Source organism: Triticum dicoccoides, chromosome 6A, assembly GCF_002162155.2.
Source record: "Triticum dicoccoides isolate Atlit2015 ecotype Zavitan chromosome 6A, WEW_v2.0, whole genome shotgun sequence".
Taxonomy (NCBI): Eukaryota; Viridiplantae; Streptophyta; class Magnoliopsida; order Poales; family Poaceae; genus Triticum; species Triticum dicoccoides.
In genome coordinates, this window is record NC_041390.1 from 596,818,473 (window position 1) to 596,837,700 (window position 19,228).

The 19,228-nt window shown below is 45.0% G+C and overlaps 2 protein-coding genes across 4 annotated transcripts in view; one reads left to right on the top strand and one right to left on the bottom strand.

Moving 5' to 3' along the window:
- LOC119318269 (serine/threonine-protein kinase OSR1-like) overlaps window positions 1-5,563 on the top strand; it is a 9,145-nt gene extending 3,582 nt beyond the window's left edge. Inside the window, exons 9-20 of one of the 3 annotated variants that reach the window (XM_037592796.1) lie at window positions 800-868; window positions 947-1,075; window positions 1,155-1,222; window positions 1,397-1,585; window positions 2,403-2,521; window positions 2,634-2,731; window positions 2,805-2,843; window positions 3,596-3,715; window positions 3,826-3,945; window positions 4,865-4,926; window positions 5,010-5,061; window positions 5,144-5,563. In XM_037592796.1, coding sequence (XP_037448693.1) covers window positions 800-868; window positions 947-1,075; window positions 1,155-1,222; window positions 1,397-1,585; window positions 2,403-2,521; window positions 2,634-2,731; window positions 2,805-2,843; window positions 3,596-3,715; window positions 3,826-3,945; window positions 4,865-4,926; window positions 5,010-5,061; window positions 5,144-5,149 — 1,071 coding nt within the window. In that variant the 3' untranslated portion in view covers window positions 5,150-5,563. The remainder of the gene's footprint in view (window positions 1-799; window positions 869-946; window positions 1,076-1,154; window positions 1,223-1,396; window positions 1,586-2,402; window positions 2,522-2,633; window positions 2,732-2,804; window positions 2,844-3,595; window positions 3,716-3,825; window positions 3,946-4,864; window positions 4,927-5,009; window positions 5,062-5,143) is intronic. The other 2 variants (XM_037592797.1, XM_037592798.1) reach the window with 2 other exon arrangements.
- Window positions 5,564-5,807: 244 nt separating this feature from the next.
- LOC119318270 (autophagy-related protein 18b-like) lies at window positions 5,808-9,279 on the bottom strand. The gene is made up of 11 exons (XM_037592799.1): window positions 9,087-9,279; window positions 8,888-8,961; window positions 8,455-8,528; window positions 8,176-8,285; window positions 7,695-7,786; window positions 7,436-7,548; window positions 6,877-6,996; window positions 6,646-6,791; window positions 6,452-6,568; window positions 6,321-6,380; window positions 5,808-6,229 (listed from the first exon to the last, which is right to left on the bottom strand). Exons 1-11 carry the CDS (start codon window positions 9,143-9,145, stop codon window positions 6,073-6,075), a joined length of 1,122 nt encoding a protein of 373 aa, XP_037448696.1. The 5' UTR covers window positions 9,146-9,279; the 3' UTR covers window positions 5,808-6,072.
- Window positions 9,280-19,228: the final 9,949 nt, after the last annotated feature.

The following is a 19,228-nucleotide window of genomic DNA, read 5'->3' on the forward strand; positions in this document are numbered from 1 at the left end:
ATCTACGTGAATTCGTAGTGGAATATAGGCCAACGTTTTACTTCAGCAAACTGGGGGTAAAGAAATGGTAAAGTAAAATGAACAGTAGCTCTGGTTAAACTGATCTGACTGTCATTGTCCAACTGTGAACGAGGAGTGATCTGAGCCGTTTGATCAAGTTGAACCGTTTTGCTGGAAGCGCTACACCTAACTGAACTCGCCAAGCTAGTGCAGCGTCTTTAGAGAACTGTCCTGACATTGCCCCCTTCTTGAGATACGATATGACCTCACGGCGTTGATGAAGAAGCGCGCCACCCTTCTGTAGTGGAACGGAAGAATGCTGGGGATATATTGATAAAAACCTGCATCTTTCCAAGTCGCGTCCTCGGGACAAATTCTCCCACTGGATTAACCACTGTACCACAGGCAGGTTTTGTCGAGAAATTTGTCGTACCTGTAGCACTAATGCTGGAGCTGTTTTGATGGTGGCATCCTTATTAACCATAGGGAAGTCAGGGCTGGGAATGGATTTTTGTCCAATATGCATTTTGAGCTGACTAACACGAGGACTGGGTGTATTTTCACATGTTCAGGGAACTGTAATTTGTAAGCTGTGTTGCCCACTCTCTGAATCACCAGGAATGGCCCATTGTAACGTGTAACAAATGTTGCCAACCCAAAACTCTATTCTATTCCTATCATTGTTTTGACTTTTAGATCTGTGTCATTTCTGTTGTACCCTTTCGGCACCGAGATGATTATTTTATTGTCACCATTATATTGTTTTTCATCCAATCCTTTGTATCTCTTGCATTGCTAGGATGAATACAAAAGGGGTATCAGCAGCTGGAACTTTGACATTGATGACCTGAAGTCTCAAGCCTCACTGGTAGGCATTTAGCATTTTCATTTCCAGTTTAGTCATTGACTTCACATCAAGTAATTTAGCTTATTTATATTTTGACAGATTTCAGAGTGTGAGGACACGATATCATCTAAAGATACAGATATATCGTCTATCTATGACTTCGACACCAGCTTGCAGGAGCAAGCACTCGAAGGGTCTCTTTTTTCAATGAAGTATGATACTGACATCGTAAGTTTTAGCTCCTGCAGAAAGTAAGGTTTTCCAATCTAGAATTTTGCTTACATCTAACGCCAAGCAAAGTTGGTAGGAAAATGATGTCATGGCCAATGATAAGTCAGCTGTTTCATCACCCGAGCAGTCTGTTTGTCTATCAAGGTAATGGATTTAATTTGGTTGAAATTACTTCAATCATATTGTTGGTTGTAAATGATAATATCTTATTTTATGCCAAATAGTTCTTGTGATGACATTGCGAAATTACGTAATGTCACTGTTGTACACCTGTACTACACACCTCAGAAAACTGATTTCACTCATTTCTACTACTAGGGCATCTCTATGTGGAACTTCTAACGGAGTACTGGTAAATGGCCATGTCAGGAAACACAGCTCTATGGAAAGCTGTGATTTGGACTTGCAAGAGAAAGATTTGGATGCCATTCCAACAAGCTCATTTCAGGAAAGGAAGTGTTCTTTCAGTTCTTGCTCATCAGATGGTTTTCTTTCTTCCAAAGAGAGGTTTGTTGTACTTCACAGAAAATTTAAACTTGAAGAATCACCTTTTTCCAATTATGCGAAAACGTGTTTTGCTTGCCGGTAATTTGAACTGTATTCTAGAACCAGTTCCATCTTATCATGGTTGTATTTCATAGTTTCAGTTGGCAAAATTGCCAATATCTTGTAGAATCAAACTTGAAAAACAGTTGACCAATTACAAAAATACAGGTCACAAAAGTGCTGACAGAGGCTTTTCTTATCACGTTACATATGCACTGGGAATGAACAAAACTTACTTTCCTGTATAGGCACATAAACTTTTGAGATTCTCGGTATGCACATTTGGTGCCTGAATTTTTTTCCCTGCAACTTGCAGTCAATGTATATGAAGTTTCAGTTAGTTAGCAGTGCCACTGATGGGGATGTGGTTTTTAAAAGGTTGCTTGCCTGGCTTAGCAGTTCAATGTATATTTTTTATTAGTAGTGTCTTGATAATAACTATTTTGTTCATATGATAGCTGCATGGCTGTACTATTTTTTATATCCATATTCATGACCCCATAACTAATATGGAAGCTATATTTACCAAAAAGGGCATTGCGTCAAACTGGAACACGAAGCTAAATAGTTTGACCACATCATTGGAATTTCTGTTCTATTAACCAGTGATGTTCCACTTTTTACCATCTGTTGTTAGACCTTGTTTGGAATGCAGGACCAAATTCTTGTGTTCCAAATCAGGCCTAATGGTGTTCTTCTGGAAGCTGTCCATAGTATTACTACTGTACTTGTATCTCCTCGTGACATATTTTGATACAGTGTGCAACTGCATATGTAGTTCTTTCAGCTCTAAGCCACAAATCAACATTCATAACCGTGACAAGGGTAGCGGAGGGGTCTTGCAAGTAGCAGATGAGCCATCTCCTGAAGCTATTTCTAGGGCACCTAAATCATTGGGTAACATACTGGTTTTATCCCTGCAGTTCGTATAGGTTAACCTAATGTGGGCTAATCAGAATAAGTTCTCACGAGTATGAAAGTTTGGCATCTGTTTATTGCTTTAATGCAGTATCAAATGTTGATGAACATGATGATAGATCAAAACCTCCACTTATACAGCAAAGAGGTCGTTTTAAAGTTACACCTGGGAATGTCGAGTTGGATAAGGTAACTGAAAACCATTAATAATACTTGGTGCATGTTTGGTTAACTGTAGGATGACATGATTTTGTAATTTCAGGCTCACTCACCTGGCCTACAAAAGTCTCACAGCATGCAGGTTTTTAGTCTTTATCCTACATCATGTTTCATGGGCATTTATCTGTTTTGGTTCATGAACTGGTGCAGTGCATGTTTGGGGACTGGAGTCATATATATTTTGCGTGCTCAAAGAATGCAGAAAAAACCATTGTTTCCTGACTAACAACCTTAGTGGTTCCCTATTTGGTATATTCGGCAGCTTTTGTGTTGGGACCTAAGCCATGTGGAAACATCATTATAACCTCTTTAAAAATTTGATATATTGACTGCAGAATATTAGGTTAAATAGAGTTTAGAATAATCGCACCATGAACAGTACAGAGTGCCGGAGAGCTGTTTGATTGTCTTTGCTTTAACTCTCTTGGTCCTCAAGAGGGAATTGGCAATAAAACCTGCCTCAAGGCTCAGTAAAAGACTGCTTTACGTGACTGCAAAATGTGCAATAGCAGCAGGATTACTTGGGTTTAGCTTGAACATCCAAAAGTAATTGATGCATGTTAGTCCTTGTATTGATAGGTTTTAATTAGACCACCCCATTTGTTAAAAACCCTGGTAAGGGTTTGAACTTTGAACTAAAGAAAAAAAACTCGACCCAAGGGGAGAGATAACCCGAATGCATTGCATTGTAAGGTCGAGAACTTGGTTTGAACTCTGTTTACTTTTACATGAACTAGCCAATCACAGTTGTCAAATGTGGTTGATCATTTGTAATGCATAAAACATACACTTAACTTTCTTTTCGTTTCACACCATATATTTGTTGTTATGCAGACAATTTCTCAACTTTCTGCATTAAGCATACCATCTTCAGCTGAGGCTGCTTCAAGCATTATTGGTGGCTCCTTGTACATCCAGTTATACAATGTTTTGCAGACCAATCTGCTTCAGAGGGTAAATCCCCCACCCATACAGCACTCACGACAGAAAATGAGCTTGACAAACAAAACCTCCAAAGAATGAAAAGTTTGCTTTGTTGATGCTAGTCTTCCCCTCACTTGCAGGAACAGATACTTCATGCGATGAAGCAGTTATACATTTCTGATTCTATTTCACCTGTTCGGATGCATTCGTTAAGTCGTTCCCCATCTCCATCATCAGCTTTATCGGTAGATAGATCCATGGTAAGCTCAGGTTCCAGTTAAAGTGGCAGGAACTGTATTATGAAACTCAAAGCAATGTCTGTGTTGGAAAATGCTGATGAATACCGGACACCATTAAGCCATGACCAACTAGAAAACCAAATCACTTTATGGCCCTGTTTGGTTCAGCTTTTATCGACAGATTCTGCTGCCGCGCAGCAGAATCTAAACCAAAGGGTGAATCCAACAGAATCCGATTTCAGAAATCCGCTGCCAAAATCTGAACCAAAAGCTGAAGCAGCTCAGGACGTGCTTTCCAAAATCTGATTCCGCTGCGGGCCAAAATCTGAAAAAGCTGTATTAGCTGGTTTGCCAAATGACCTACATCTTTTTCGCATCAGATTTTTCACAGCTGTTTTTCCACAGCAGATTTTTCACAGCTGCTTTTAGAAATCCACAGCCGAACCAAACAGGGCCTATATGTTCAACATGTCTCATTTTCCATTCTTTCTATTAATGCTGAGATATGAAATTCCAGCAGTGATAATTCCGAAAACACGACCTAACTCAGTTAAAAATCAGTGCCATGGAATTTTGTGGGTTGCTAAAATTAATATCTGCTGAACACTGCAAAGATCCCACAAAGTCCTTGGGTCCTGGTGGGCTGGTACCTCTAAATTTTAGCACCCAAAACATAGATGATAGTTATTCAAATTACTAAGCCGCCAATATGATGAACCGTGAAAGAAAGGCTTTGCTGACTTTATTCAGTCACTCACTCTCGTTATTATGATGGTAAATGCCAAGAATAGTACTCCCTCCGTCCCGAAATAGTTGTCATCAAAATGAATAAAAGGGGATGTATCTAGATGTATTTTAGTTCTAGATACATCCCTCTATCCATTTTAATGACAAGTATTTTTTGGACGGAGGGAGTATAACCTGCCGACTACATTTTCAGTTGGAAGCAGCACAAGAGAAGGAGAAGGAACTGGTCAATGAAGTCCTGGAGCTACAATGGCGGTAATTATCTCTTATCTAATCTGTCCATGGTCTAAACCAAAAACAAGAAAAGAGCTCAGGATTGAAAGTTTGGAGCACTGCAGGTTATTGTGTGCACAGGATGAGGTGCAGAGGCTCAAAGCAAAAGCAGCCCAGGTACCAACATTTCACCCCATACGTGATCTTGTATCAGGGCACAATTTCTGCATGTTCACATTGAGATGCTCCTATTTTACAGATCTGATGAGTGAATGTTGTTGGGGTTGTTGCTGATTGAACTCCAAGCTGTGCAGTGAGGATTAAGGACGCGTTATCATGTTAACAAAAGGAATGTGTCGTTATCGACTTTATAAGTAGCTTACATACTTTGGCATAGGAGAGAAGAAAACAACAACATGAAGATGATATAGTAGGTTGCAAGCCTGCATAAAGGCAGCAGTGCTTGAGTTACTATATCTGTATATAAGAAGTGATGCTATTTTTCTGTTAGTGTTCAGTTACCAAGTTTTGTGCATCCACACTGATGAATGGATGACTGGGCCTCCTGTAGCCCCCCTCAATGCTATGGCGCTGATTTTTTGTTGGAGCGCGGCATCATGCCAGGTTTGAGAAAAAGATTGTCTAGCTTTCAGGGAATTCTTGCAAAGAACATAAAATATGGGGCATACGTGTCTATCCATTTCATTGCAGAGGGAATACCACCTTGGGATCTGGGAGTTATCTTTTCTGTCCCCTATGGGAATTGCATTGGTTCTTGTGAATCGTTGTGTTTTAAATAAGCACAGAGTATGAGTACTCTATTACTGCCAACTGATGCAAGGATATCTTGGTGCAGCAAGATGTAGGATTTGGCATTCATGAAAGAATGCACTGGTGAATCAGTCAGGAACTGCATGTCGTCATGAGTCCAATCCAAGTCAATCACATAAAACACGCTGGAACCCATGTGTTACAAGTAATTTTTGTGACACGAGCAATATATGTTTACATCTGTAATTTACACCCACAACATTAAGCTTAGTCAACACCTATCCTGTGCTATGCTACGTCAAATTGGATCACTCCCATCCATTGCTAGGTCAGGCCTGTCTTCCTATGGATACACTCATCTTGCACATGATATTTACATCAGTCAGTGGTAGGAACGGGGTCGGCAAACCGACAAAGTCAGTCCACGTGGTGGTGTTCATTCTGTTTCTGAGTATAACCGGTATCCAGCAGGCTGAATTCGCGCTCCAAAACCCATGAAGATTCGTTTGACTTGGTGGTGCTGATCGTGTACTCGCGGAAGTATCCATCGTGAGTTACAACATAGACTACAGTCCTGCAAAAATTTACAATTGCTTATGAATATGATCTGGAAGGCATTAAATGTCAAGATGCATCTTGTGTGGAATTATGCATGAATTTCTTACCTCACAGCAGGAAACTTGGAAGAATTTTGGGAATACTCTACACTATGTACTGCTAGACAGCTGCGATTCCAAAGAGTTACATTAGCGATAACAGTGGAGGGTCAGAGGAAGCCAGAAGATCTTAAATGTACCTCTTGGTTTCTGCGGGGGCAATGTTATGAATAACATGATGATTAGCTGGATCCAAAGCGTCGGAAATTGCTTTGGATCCAGGAATTATTGAACCGAGTAATTTATTCGTTTGGTTCCTGAAAAGTGAAGCACGTCAAAAATATGTCCGCAAAAAAGTTGGTTCACGAATCACATACCGAGAAGGAAATGTCACCTTCCATTTCTGGCAGCATCAAGAAAAAACATGTGCAAAGAGCCTGACGAACTTGTGGCAGCAAGAACATCAGGCCGATCGATGCACGGCCCAAATGAGAGCGAGTAAATTGTTGATGGATATGCTCCCCGCCGAAAACTATGCAACTGTTGATGTAAGAATTTAAAACGATATGAGGCAGAATGACAGAGTGCTTATCATGGTTGCAGAGGAGAGATCACTAATTTTCACCTTGGTTGCTTGTGCCACGATATATACCCTAATCATAGTGCCCTTCTCAGAAGCTGTTGCCAGGTACATCCCATTAGAAGAAAATGCCATTGCAGCTAATGGAGACTCATGGGCATCTATCTGTTGATCAATTACAAAGAGAAAACAATATTCGTGAAAAGACATAACAGAAACAAGAACACGATGTGATTATATTTTCAGATTACTAGGGTTGAGATTAAGCCTCCAAACTTGGCTGAGAACTGAGAAAAACAGATCCGGTCTTGAAAGTTATTCTGATTATGATCTATATTCCAGAAAGAAAGCTTCAAACTAATGAGTTTGTTTCACGCACAGGAATCAAACATTGTCCACGCCACCATAGTTGCATGGCCATTGCTTTTTCATTTTTATAACTGGAAAAGGCAGAAAGGGATCTAAAATAATCAATGAGTAGTTGGTTTTTACAGTAATATCTCAAGAAAGATCCAGCACTTGGAGAACTGTAAATCTGTAAATGTAATGATGTTTACTCAGCTGTACGAATGATACAGAAGGAACTAAACCTTCTGGGAATTACCTGGCATATTAATTCAGGCTCTGACGCTTTATACACTAAAGCGGATCCTTTTGATGTGCTTGCTGGGATGGCCAAATAACACCATTCTGAATTAGGAGCAAATGCACAAAGACCTGATATTTTTGAAGTTAACAATGTCAGCAGCAAATATGTGAAGCGAAATTTCCGTTTCAATGCAAAGAAACGCAAGCCCCAGCTATATGATTGTCTGGAATACTTGTATGAGTTTCAGTTCAAAATATTTGGGTAGGATGCTTACCTTTAGGGTTATGAACCGTGTCTATTTCCTCCAAGATACGAGTGCTGTTTAGATCGTAAATAAAGGTCTTGTCCTGCAAAACAACAATAAGCCTGCACATAATGTGACAACCTTTTTGAAAATAAAACTCCATGAAACAAGTATGCATAACATCCCTTTTGACCAAAACTCGATAGGCATAAAACAATTGCACAAGTAAAAAGTTATGCCATCACAAGGAGTCAGGAACTAACGGATAGAAGCATTTATTTTTCTTTGCGAGGAATAGATAGAAGCATATGATTAAGCGTCATGATCCCTGACAGCATTGTTTATTACTGACCTAAAACATCTTACATTTGTTTACAGAGGGAGTAGAATGGACCTGTAAGACTTCTCTTCTCAAATTGCAGCATATATTCAGAACAGTCATCACTAATGTACTAGTCTTGAAACACTAGGGCATTCGGCCTCTTTTAGACAGGAAGGATTGGTGGTGTACCTCGTTCTACTAAACCGAACAGCCAAAATTGTACTCCTGAAGTTCAGATCCTTCTTTGAGGCGCATGTGATGGTATTGAACAGGCAAAGGCGACGAGGAGACCGTGAAGGCTGCAAAAGGCAGTTTGAACCGACGATTAACCAACGGCATCACCATCCATGTAAAACTCCATTCGTCGAACCTCAACCGCACAACAGGGAACAAAGCGATTCGTCGAACTTCAACCGCACAACAGGGAACAAACAGAACCGAAAACAAGGAAAAGAGCGCGTCAGATACCTGTTCCCCAGTTCCGACCATAGCGATGAGGTTCGTAGCAAACCACAGCTCCACGACATTCAGTCCTCCAAGTTCTGCAACCACAGAAGAGGCACATACGGCTTGACGCCTTAGCTCCTTATGATAAATTGCATAGAGCGATATTTATTCCCTACGCGGGTTCTAATCACCGAACAATGCGTTGACAGAAAGAGAATTTGCATTGCTATCTGGTTCTACCCTCTACCAATGCACAACGATTGTGTTCAGAACTAGTCTGAATTAGGCAGGAAGCACAAAGCAGCCTTGATTGTTCAGCATAAGCTTCTACGTAGAAGTAGCCGGTTCTACACTAGGAGCTACACAATCAACTTGTTGTAAGCACAATTGGATATTCGGAGACTCGGAGTGGACGACGGCTATGAGGGGGGAAGAGCTCTGGAGCAAGACTTACTGTTGTCGTTGCAGAGCCTCCCGGTCCGGGCATCGAAAATCTTGAACCCATCCTTGGTCCCGACGGAGAACATGCTGAAACAAAGCACCGGGCAACCCAGAGTCAGAATCAGAGCTCCCCTCCGGCGAATCCGACTCCCCCAGACCCGCCGGAATCGAGCAGGAGAGCGCATATTCCGCCGCCCCGCTCCCGCGCGTACCTGTTGTCCTGGTTGAAGGAGACGCAGAGAATCTGGGGCCGGGACGAGCCGCTCGCCATCGCCGGAATCGCTCGCCGGAATCGAAAGTTCGGATTTTTTTTTTCCTTTCTCCTCCGCGGCCGAAGGGGAAGTTCGGTTGCGCCGCCTGCGTGCGTGTCCGGGAATAAAGTAGTGAAAATATTCGGCGGTGGGATGGCTGGAGGGCCGGATGCTTTACGTGTAGCTTCTTCCCCGTTTCGTAGCCCACTTGGGAGTCTTTGCGTGCGCCGTGGACGGATGAGAAGCTTCGGTTTAACGGTAAAACCAACGGAATCCGTTTTGGTAACGGGTCATAATCCCCTTTTTTCGTGGCAATGTTCAGACTCCTGGAGAAGAAAAAGATATTTTTTGCGAATGAAAAAAGAAAGACATACTAGAGTGAGATTGTTGTACGTTTTCTGAAATCCGGCTATTTTTTGTTGTGAAATCTGCGTATTTGAAGAGTGTCTCAGGCGTACGAAATTACATTTTTTTTTAAATAGATACAGATCCATCACGCCACGTGTGAAAAGCAGTCACGCTGTTATTATGAGGATTTATTATTACATGAAAATGGTTCTAAAAATAACTACTACCCCTCTCTCAGTTTACAGGGCGTGCGCGTACCCCTAGGTCGTCAATTTGACCAACCTAATACACGTCATATATTACAAAAAATATACCAATATAAACTTCAGATGTTCTATTTTCAAACAATATAATTTTTGTGTTATATAGTTTATATTAGGGTAATAAAATTGACAACATAGGTATACGCGTAGGACTTATAAACTGAAACGGAGGTAGTACATGCTTTTATATGTTAAAAATAGTTTTGACCACTATAACGTGACGGAGATGGCTTTTTGGACATCCAATATCAGGGGGGGGGGGTTCCTTTTTTTTAGGGGTTTGTAAACTTATTTATTTTCTTTAAGCAAAAAAGCAGTGCTATGTTGTAATTCCCACGTTAAAAAATTCTTCATGCCGAGGTAACAGTTCATATGTTTGTTAAAAGAGCTGACTCGGTGAGCGTTAAATCCCCAGCTACATTGTGCTACAGGTCCATGACACGTGTGAGTCATGAGTTTGATTAGGGAAGCAGATGTAATTTTTCTTAACTCTTAGTTTTAGAAATTGTTGAAAGGGAAGCCACAAAATAGGCATGGCACATTATTGGAAAGTGAAAAAGAACATTATGTGTAAACATGATGCGAAAAACTTTGCACCATCACATCTAGTTATGTTTGCTTGTAATAGAAACTTATGACAACCGAAGGACCCAAATAAAACACCGAGAAAAAGAGGGAAAAGATGTTGCAAGCACCACACCGAGAAGAAATGAGAGCACAACCATGAGTGGCGGATGATGGGTTGCGTGAGGCCCCATTGTGAGATTCAAAAAGGCTTTGGTGTGTTGTTGTCAATTACATTTCAACTCTTACTTTGAACTTGGGTTCCTAATGTGCTTGTTGTAATGATGTTAGTATACTTTAATGTGGGCAAGCCTGGGAGTGATGTTACCCTGGATAAGATGTTGCTTTTCATTTGCTCTCTGCGCTTTTTGTTTTTGTTTACATACTTTGCATGGTTGTGAAATTGGCGGTTTCTTTAAAAATTGACATGGATGTGTGTTTTTCCCAAAAAAAAAGGATGACGAGTGGAGCTATCATGTATTATTCATAACCTCGGGGGGATTAGCCATGAATTCGCAAAATAGAAGACCAACAAACCCGCCACCTAACTAAAAGTGATTACTTACATCTTTTTCCATCCTTTCTTCCTTCTTCTTTTTCTTTTCTTCTTCTTCCTGGTTCGATGATTTTTTTTCTTTCAAATTCATGATTTTTTTTCTAAAAATTCTGAGAACTTTTATTCAAATTCATGGACTTTTCTAAAATTCATGAACTTTTTTTAAATTCGATGAAGTTTCAAATTTGATGCACTTTTTTAAAATTCCATGAAAAAATTTCAAATTCAATGAATTTTTTTGAATTCGTCAGGTTTTTCAAAATCCATGCACATTTTTGAATTTATGGATATTTTTGTTTTTTGCATAGAAAAGATTTTTAAGTCAATGATTGACTAGTCAACTGGTCAATCGCGAACGGTAAATGCGATGAGCTAACCCAACGGAAATCAAATGTGGTTGACGCTTACCATCTACATGGGCCGGCCCATGAGCGATGGCGCGTGGGCGCTAGGAAGCTTTCCTGGCGCGTTTTCCCTGGCACTGAACACGTCATATAGGAGCTCCAGTTCCGCGTGGTTCCGCCAAATCAAAGGTATGGTGTGTTCCGCATATGGAGGGAATATGCGTTTTTCTGGAATGAGTGGGTTGTCGTTCCTCCACCCAACCAAGCCCGAGAACGGTTCACTGATGACTCAGAATGAAACACACCCTAATACTTACTAATTTTTTTTGTGGTTGAAAATTGTATTAGTCAAATAGTAGCAACACTACGGTCTGAATTTCAAAGATCAATTACCTTTGACATGCCAGAGTTTAACCAAACAACAGTTCTACCTTCACTCCTACCAATTTAGCCAAGTGATCACTAACAGTGTTTGGCCTACAACATGGGTAACAGAAGTAGTAGTACAAAGACTCCTCAAATGCTTAATCTTGCAAACCAAAGAGGCAAAAATTGATCTATCTGTACTTTCCTCATTGATCATATTCACTGCAACCAAAGAATTCATCTCCACATGTATGGGAAGATCAGTTCTCCGAATGGCGATATTTAATCCTTCCATGCAAGCACATAGCTCCGATTCCAGGGCACTCCTGCATGAGAAAGTTCTCGACAAGATGAGAATATTATGTTGCCAGTGCTGTGCGGAAGGATCATACCGGCACCTGCTCGGCCGCCATTAGTCCATGAACCATCTGTGTTCAATTTAGTCTAGCCCCCCTTGGCAGAGCCCACCCAGTTTTTTGCTCTTCATTCAGTATCACGTGTGAGGTGGTATTCAGATGCTCATAGGAAATAATTTGTTTCCCTTTCTCTTGGTCAGATTGTGAACTCTGAAGTATCAAAATTAAGTGACTCCACATAGCTTGTCAGGTATCTTTTCGAGACTTCCATAGGAGGAGGATCTTTGTGATGGACAGTTTCATTCTGGCTATGCCATACCTGCCATAGTGTCATCAGTAGCATGCACCTTTCGATCTCTGATAGTGGGTATAGTGTGTCGAGCAGCCATTCAGTACCAGTGTTACGAACATCTTCAATATTCGGCAGGAGCCAGCTTGTCACCATAGTTCTCCACAACTGCTCAACAGGGGGGCATCGGCAAAGTGCATGGAAAACATCTTTAGTCGCACGCCCACAGACTGGGCATGTTCCTGAAGTCTCGGGGCTCCTCTTGTGCTTGTTCTGCCATGTGGGAAGTGAATTAATCGAGGCACGCCATGCAAAACTTTTTACCGTAGGAGGGACACGAATCTTCCAAATAAACGACCAGCAAGTACCCCGTCCATCAGGTGCTGCACTTGATGCTTGAGCAGATGGTCTACATGATTCCTCAAAAGCTAGATCATAAGCCGACTTTACTGGAAAAACTGCCATTTGTAGTAGGGGCCCATGCTAGTACGTCATCACCAAGTCTTGGGGAGGCTCTGATTTTTAGAATTTCAACCACATCACAAGACAGAAAGTAGGACTACACCAAGTTTAAATTCGAGGACACATTATCATTTAGCAGTTGTGAAACAAACCGAAAAATGCATCTCCCTTGTGTCGAGACTGGTTTATAAGAGAAAGGCCTGGGGATCCAACTATCATGCCATATTCTATGCTTTCCCATTTCCAACCCTCCAAATCAGTCCCCTCTTGAGTAGGCCAAGACCATGGATGATTGCCGTCCAAGTGGAAGACGCATTACCGGAGAAGACGGTATCTTCCAGCTTGTCATTAGGATAGTATTTGCTTTTCAAAAGACGTGCACATAAGCTATCTGGCCTCGTCAATAATCTCCAAGCATGGCGAGCTAGTAGGGCTTGATTAAACATGCGGAAATCGCTAAATCTAACTCCACCCTTATTCTTTGGTTGTTGAAGTTTCTGTCAAGATTTTCAGTGTACCTTCCGTTTGCCCTTAGAAGCTCCCTAGTAAAAATTCCTCACCATCTCAATGAGATCATCACATACCGAAAAAGGGAGTTTAAAAACTCCCATAACACACTGGAAGTGCCTCTGCTACTGATTTGATAAGTACTCCCTCTGTAAATTAATATAAGAGCGTTTAGATAACTATTTTAGTAATCTAAACACTCTTATATTAGTTTACGGAGGAAGTACTTCACAACCAGGTTGAGCCAGATGGCCATCACCCTATTGGATCAGCCTTTTCATAAGTTGTGCTTGCAAGTTTTGGAATCTCACTTTGGACATCCTGCCATTCGGTGTTGGAAGACCTAGATACTTCTCTTCAAAGCTTGTGTTTATCACATTCAACACCCCATGAACTTCATCTTGAGAGTTAACCGGACATGATTCATCAAACATAATAGAGCATTTGTTGCAATTCAATAGTTAGCATGTGGCATGTGCGTAGAGAACAAGGCATGATTTGACATGTTGTGCTTGAGCACGAGATGCCTCAAAGAATAACAATGTACCATCAGCAAGGAGCAAATGTGAGACACCCGGTGCATGTCTCCAAATCTTAACAGGAGTAATCCAACTCAACCTTCTGTCGTTTTTTTTCTGTCTTAAGATGGATGAGAGCCCATCAGCAACGAACAAAAATAAGAATTAAGTTTGTTGTAGTATATGATTCTTTCCTAGTATTTCCCAGGAAAAAATAAATGAGGAATTCGATGTCCCAATCGTGACGCGCACGTTGCCGGTGCTGCTGAATTTCTGTTTGCACACGACGTAGAGGCCGCGCGGCACGTACGTAGTCGTATATAAGAACAGCCACGCGTGAGTTTAGGACCGGACCGTACCGGACCGCGTATGATGCTTTTCCTCGCTGAATTTTTTTCCTCGTTGTTTGGTTTCAAATGAAAAAAGAGTCATGTGCATGGACTCGGAGAGGATCCCGCACACAAAGGCTCGTCAGCGAGCGGGAAAGCTGTCAGTGGAAACCCAGAGGGCCGCGAATGGCCCAGCCCCACATTGAGAGGCGTGCGAGTCGTCCATGATGGCCCGGCCTGGCCTCGGCATGCTCGCAAACTTCAGAGATGTTTTACTTAAAAATTTGTCTAAAGAAAACAAGCAGTCTTTGCCAGTCCCTGTGTCACGTACGCCGCGTGCCTTTGCTCTGTCTGCCCGAGCCGTGAGCTCGACCGGCGGCTAGCTACCCGTGGAAACGCTTAATTATCCGATTACCGATGGCCCGGCTAGACTTGTCTAACACGATGTCTCTGCCAGTGTGCCTGTCAGGGGACGGACGGTAATAATCTTCCATCGAGGACTGTATTTCAGCTGATTAGCCACGCGCATCCCGTAACGACGAACTGGTTCCCCGTGAAGAACATGCTGCTGCTCGCGCAGCTGCTGTGTGACGTAGGTAGGTAGGCCAGTCAGAGTCGGTCAGATGAGTGTGCGTTTGTTGTGGCGTGGTGCACCACGTGAAGTCGCTTTTTTCCCGCTTTGTTCCGGGGTGGTGCATGGTCGGTGGACGTACCGGTGGTACGACCACGGTGCAAATGATGACTACGCCTTGGGCCGTGTTAAACTCTTTATATACTGGGCCTTCGTACATGTATTAATGTCCCACCTGTAATTGTAATTGTGTTGTACATCTTAGGTCAATTTCACCGCGCGATCCAAATTGCCCGCAAATATACGATTTGCGTCAAAAACGGCCCAACGTTAGACCCCAAACGGACAAAGCTATCCGCATATGTCCGTTTTGATCCGGCTTGACCCCAAATCTGAAGCAAAGTTGGGCAACAAATGGGTCTGCGCGGACATAAACGGACGCTGTCCTCATCCTCTCTCGTCTGCTCGTGTCCGCATCTGGCCCACATATCAGCGACCCACACCAAGCCACTCGTTGCTTCCCGCGCCGACAGCCGGCCGCGCGCCGCCGCTGCGTCCGCCACTACGCGTCCTGCGCCAGCAACCACGTCCACCGGCTGCCGCGCCCGTCGCCGTGCGCCGAGGAGGAGAGGAAGCGACGGCAGAAAGTGCGTCGGCACGGGGTTCCTCCGCCGCTTCGCCTTCGAGCCGCTCAGCCAGAGCCCGCTCCTCGGGCCCTCCTCCACCATGTGCATCTGGCTCCACGCCTAGGGACGGAGCCAGAAAATGGAGATAGGGGGCAAGGTCTAGAAGCATCAAAACCATAAAAGATATAGTCACCTAGCGTAGTACCATTTTTTCAAAGATTGGTAATATAAATATAGTAAGGTCTAGATGGTCAAAATATTTTCGCTATTCTGCAATATAATTGAAGTCCGCACGATAAAATGACATATTTATTAGCACCTTTTTTTCCTTGAAATATTTATCGGGGCCAATTTGTTCATCAGGTTCCACACTGTTCGTATTTGCCTTACCATCATGTTCACATGGACACTGAGAAATTGAATCAATTAGCTTATAAGATTTATGAATACATCAGGTTCTCTTCCTCTTCATGTCTACATCTACATGGACGCGAATCTGAATTTTTCTAATTAGTTTCTATGACTGTAGTTTCCACTTTTGTACTTTTCACATTTTGAATGCATAAATTAATCTAATGTTGGGAGATTTTTCAAGGACTAACTAAGACAATCAGAATTAGAGAGGAGAGTTTCTCAAAAGAAAAGGGAATTAGGGGAGAGTAAACTGACCTTCCCTGCTTGCTTCGTCGCCCCTCGTAGGTCATGGCGATCATGCGGGCATGCGGCCCTGTGTAAGTCCGAGCAACTGTGGTCTGTGGGTCGCCGCCCCGCCCCGCCCCGCCCTATTCTCATTTTCTGGTCACCGAAGAGTTCGGTCGACCGGAATTTGGAATCAATAAACCGCCCTTGGCGGCGGCGACGCACATACAGGGCCTCGCACGTAGTGCCAGCAAGCTAAAACCTAAACTATATGTTCGTGCGTGCGGCTGCTGCCTGCTTTTGAGTCTTTTATGATGGGCTTAATGAAGCTGTTAGTATTGCTGGATTTTAGCCTGCTACAAATTCGCCATCAATAATGGGCTTTACTTTATTTCCTTTTACCTGGAAATGGGCTTTACTTTGCGTTACATACCAACAGGGGGGCGAGAGTAGTCAGGGACTTACGGTAGATACGAGATTAGCAGTTGCCTAATCGTGATTTAAGGGAAAAAACTGATCGTTGGGGGGGCGGGGTCTAGCCCCCCTCGCCCCCTTGGAATCGTCCCTGTCCACGCCGGCATCGTCCACCTGCTCGCCAACATGCTCAACATCGTGGTCGTCGGGCTCAGGCTCGAGGGAGTGGGTGCCGGCGAGATGGGTCAGGGCTGCTGCAGGGCGGCGGAGCACGGGGCGGGGCAATGGCGAGGTGGAGCGAGCTCGGGCGCGGGGCGGCACGGCGAGGTGGTGGCGCGTGCGGGGCGGCATGACGAGCTCGGGGCGAGGTGGTGGCGCGCTGCTACGAGCCGGGGTGGACCGTTTGGGTCCCAAAGGCCTTGTGCGCGTTGGGCGCAGCTGCCCCATACGCCTGTCTGCCCCCCGGACGTCCGCCCAATCGCTCCCCAAACTGTCTAAAGCGGACGTCCGGATGGCGTCTAGCGGTGGAGTTGGCCTTATGTTCTCTCTATATAATGCAAAGGTCACCCCACGTTGGAGGTGTGCCACAAAACCCTAAAACCCTTGTCTAATATGGCATCCGACCTAACGATCTAATGTCTTCCGCTCCGCCTCCGTCACCTCAAGCGCCGCCGCCGCCGCTGTGGTCTCCTTCCCCGCCCTCCTGCCACTGGCCTCTGTCCACATGGATCATGCGTTCCTCCCACCATCCCTCGCACGTCTCCTTAATGGCGGGACTGCGCCCTACACGGCGGAGGGATCGCTCGGCCCCCTGCAGACCCAATCGGCGAGGTCCCTCTTCGTCGGCTTGATGTCCTCACTGTACACCGGCGTGTCTTCCTCGTCGCCCGCTGCATCGGCTCGGTTCCAACAATCGCCGCCGCCTCCGGCTGCCACGCACTCCCTGGTGCCCGCGCCGCCGCCCCCCGACTACATTGCATCTGATGATGCACGCGGTCGCGCCTCCCCCTGCCGCCTCCATCTACACCCAGCAGGCCCTACCGTCGCCGATGTCGCCCATGCGACCTATGGTGGCCATGGCGGCTATCCGCTGTATGTCGCTCCATACGGCCCTCCGCTACCCGCACGTCCCTCCTACGGTGCGTACCCTGGCCAGGGCTCGTATGCGGCTCCGCCGCCCTATGATGCATCCTACGCGTACGACATCCCACAGGTGTACGCGCCTGCCGTGGCTCCATCTGCACTGATGCCATCTCCTGCACCCTACGTGGACGTTGAAGCTGCTCTGGCCGCGATCTCCTCGCTGTCGTTCTTGTTCTCGCACCTCCTTCTAGTGAAGCTCAAGCCGGATAATTACCTGTACTGGCGCGCTCAGGTGCTTACTCTCCTTCGCAGCCATTACTTCGAGGGGTTCGTTAATGGCACCCTATCGTGTCCGCCGCCACAACATCCGATGTTCCCTGCGTGGATCGCTCAGGACCAAGCCATCCTCTCGGCCATCCATTCTTCCTGGGTGAGGGTGTTGCCGGGCTGGTCCTCTTTGCTGCATCTTCTCACGAGGTGTGGGACATCCTGGAGTCGAGCTTCTCGTCACAGTCTATTGCTTAGTATATGGCTATCCGTGCCAAGCTTGGTGAGACCCGTAAGGACAATGCTATGGTGACCGCCTTCTACAACAAGGTCAAGAAGTTGGCCGACATCCTTGCTTCCATTGGAGAGCCCCTACGTGACACCGAGTTCACGGCCTTCATCCTAGCCGGCCTCGACAATGACTACGACTCGCTTGCCGAGGTGATCAATGAATGCAAGGAGCCTATTCTGTTGGGGAACGTAGCAATTTCAAAAAATTCCTACGCACAAGCAAGATCATGGTGATGCACAACAACAAGAGGGGAGAGTGTTGTCCACGTACCCTCGTAGACCGAAAGCGGAAGCGTTAGCACAACGCGGTTGATGTAGTCGTACGTCTTCACGATCCGACCGATCAAGTACCGAACGCACGACACCTCCGAGTTCAGCACACGTTCAGCCCGACGACGTCCCTCGAACTCCGATCCAGCCGAGTGTTGAGGGAGAGTTTCGTCAGCACGACGGCGTGGTGACGATGTTGATGTTCTACCGACGCAGGGCTTCGCCTAAGCACCGCTACAGTATTATCGAGGTGGACTATGGTGGAGGGGGGCACCGCACACGGCTAAAAGATCAACTGATCAATTGTTGTCTCTTTGGGGTGCCCCCTGCCCCCGTATATAAAGGAGTGGAGGAGGGGGAGGGCCGGCCCTCTCTATGGCGCGCCCTAGGGGAGTCCTACTCCCACCGGGAGTAGGATTCCCCCTTTCCTAGTAGAAGTAGGAGCCCTTCCAAGTAGTAGGAGTAGGAGGGAAGGAAAGGGAAGGGAAAGGGGAAGGAAGGAAGGGGGCGCCCCTCCTCCCTAGTCCAATTCGGACCAGCCCATGGGGAGGGGTGTGGCCACCCTTTGAGGCCTTTCTCTCCTTTCCCGTATGGCCCATTAAGGTGTTGGGTAACGTAGTAATTTCAAAAAAATTCCTACGCACACGCAAGATCATGGTGATGCATAGCAACGAGAGGGGAGAGTGTGATCTATGTACCCTTGTAGATCGACAACGGAAGCGTTAGCACAACGTGGTTGATGTAGTCGTACGTCTTCACCGGCCCGACCGATCAAGCATCGAAACTACGGCACCTCCGAGTTCTAGCACACGTTCAGCTCGATGACGATCCCCGGACTCCGATCTAGCAAAGTGTCGGGGAAGAGTTCCGTCAACACGACGGCGTGGTGATGATCTTGATGTACTACCGTCGCAGGGCTTCGCCTAAGCACCGCTACAATATTATCGAGGACTATGGTGGAAGGGGGCACCGCACACGGCTAAGAATATGATCACGTGGATCAACTTGTGTCTCTAGGGGTGCCCCCTGCCTCCGTATAT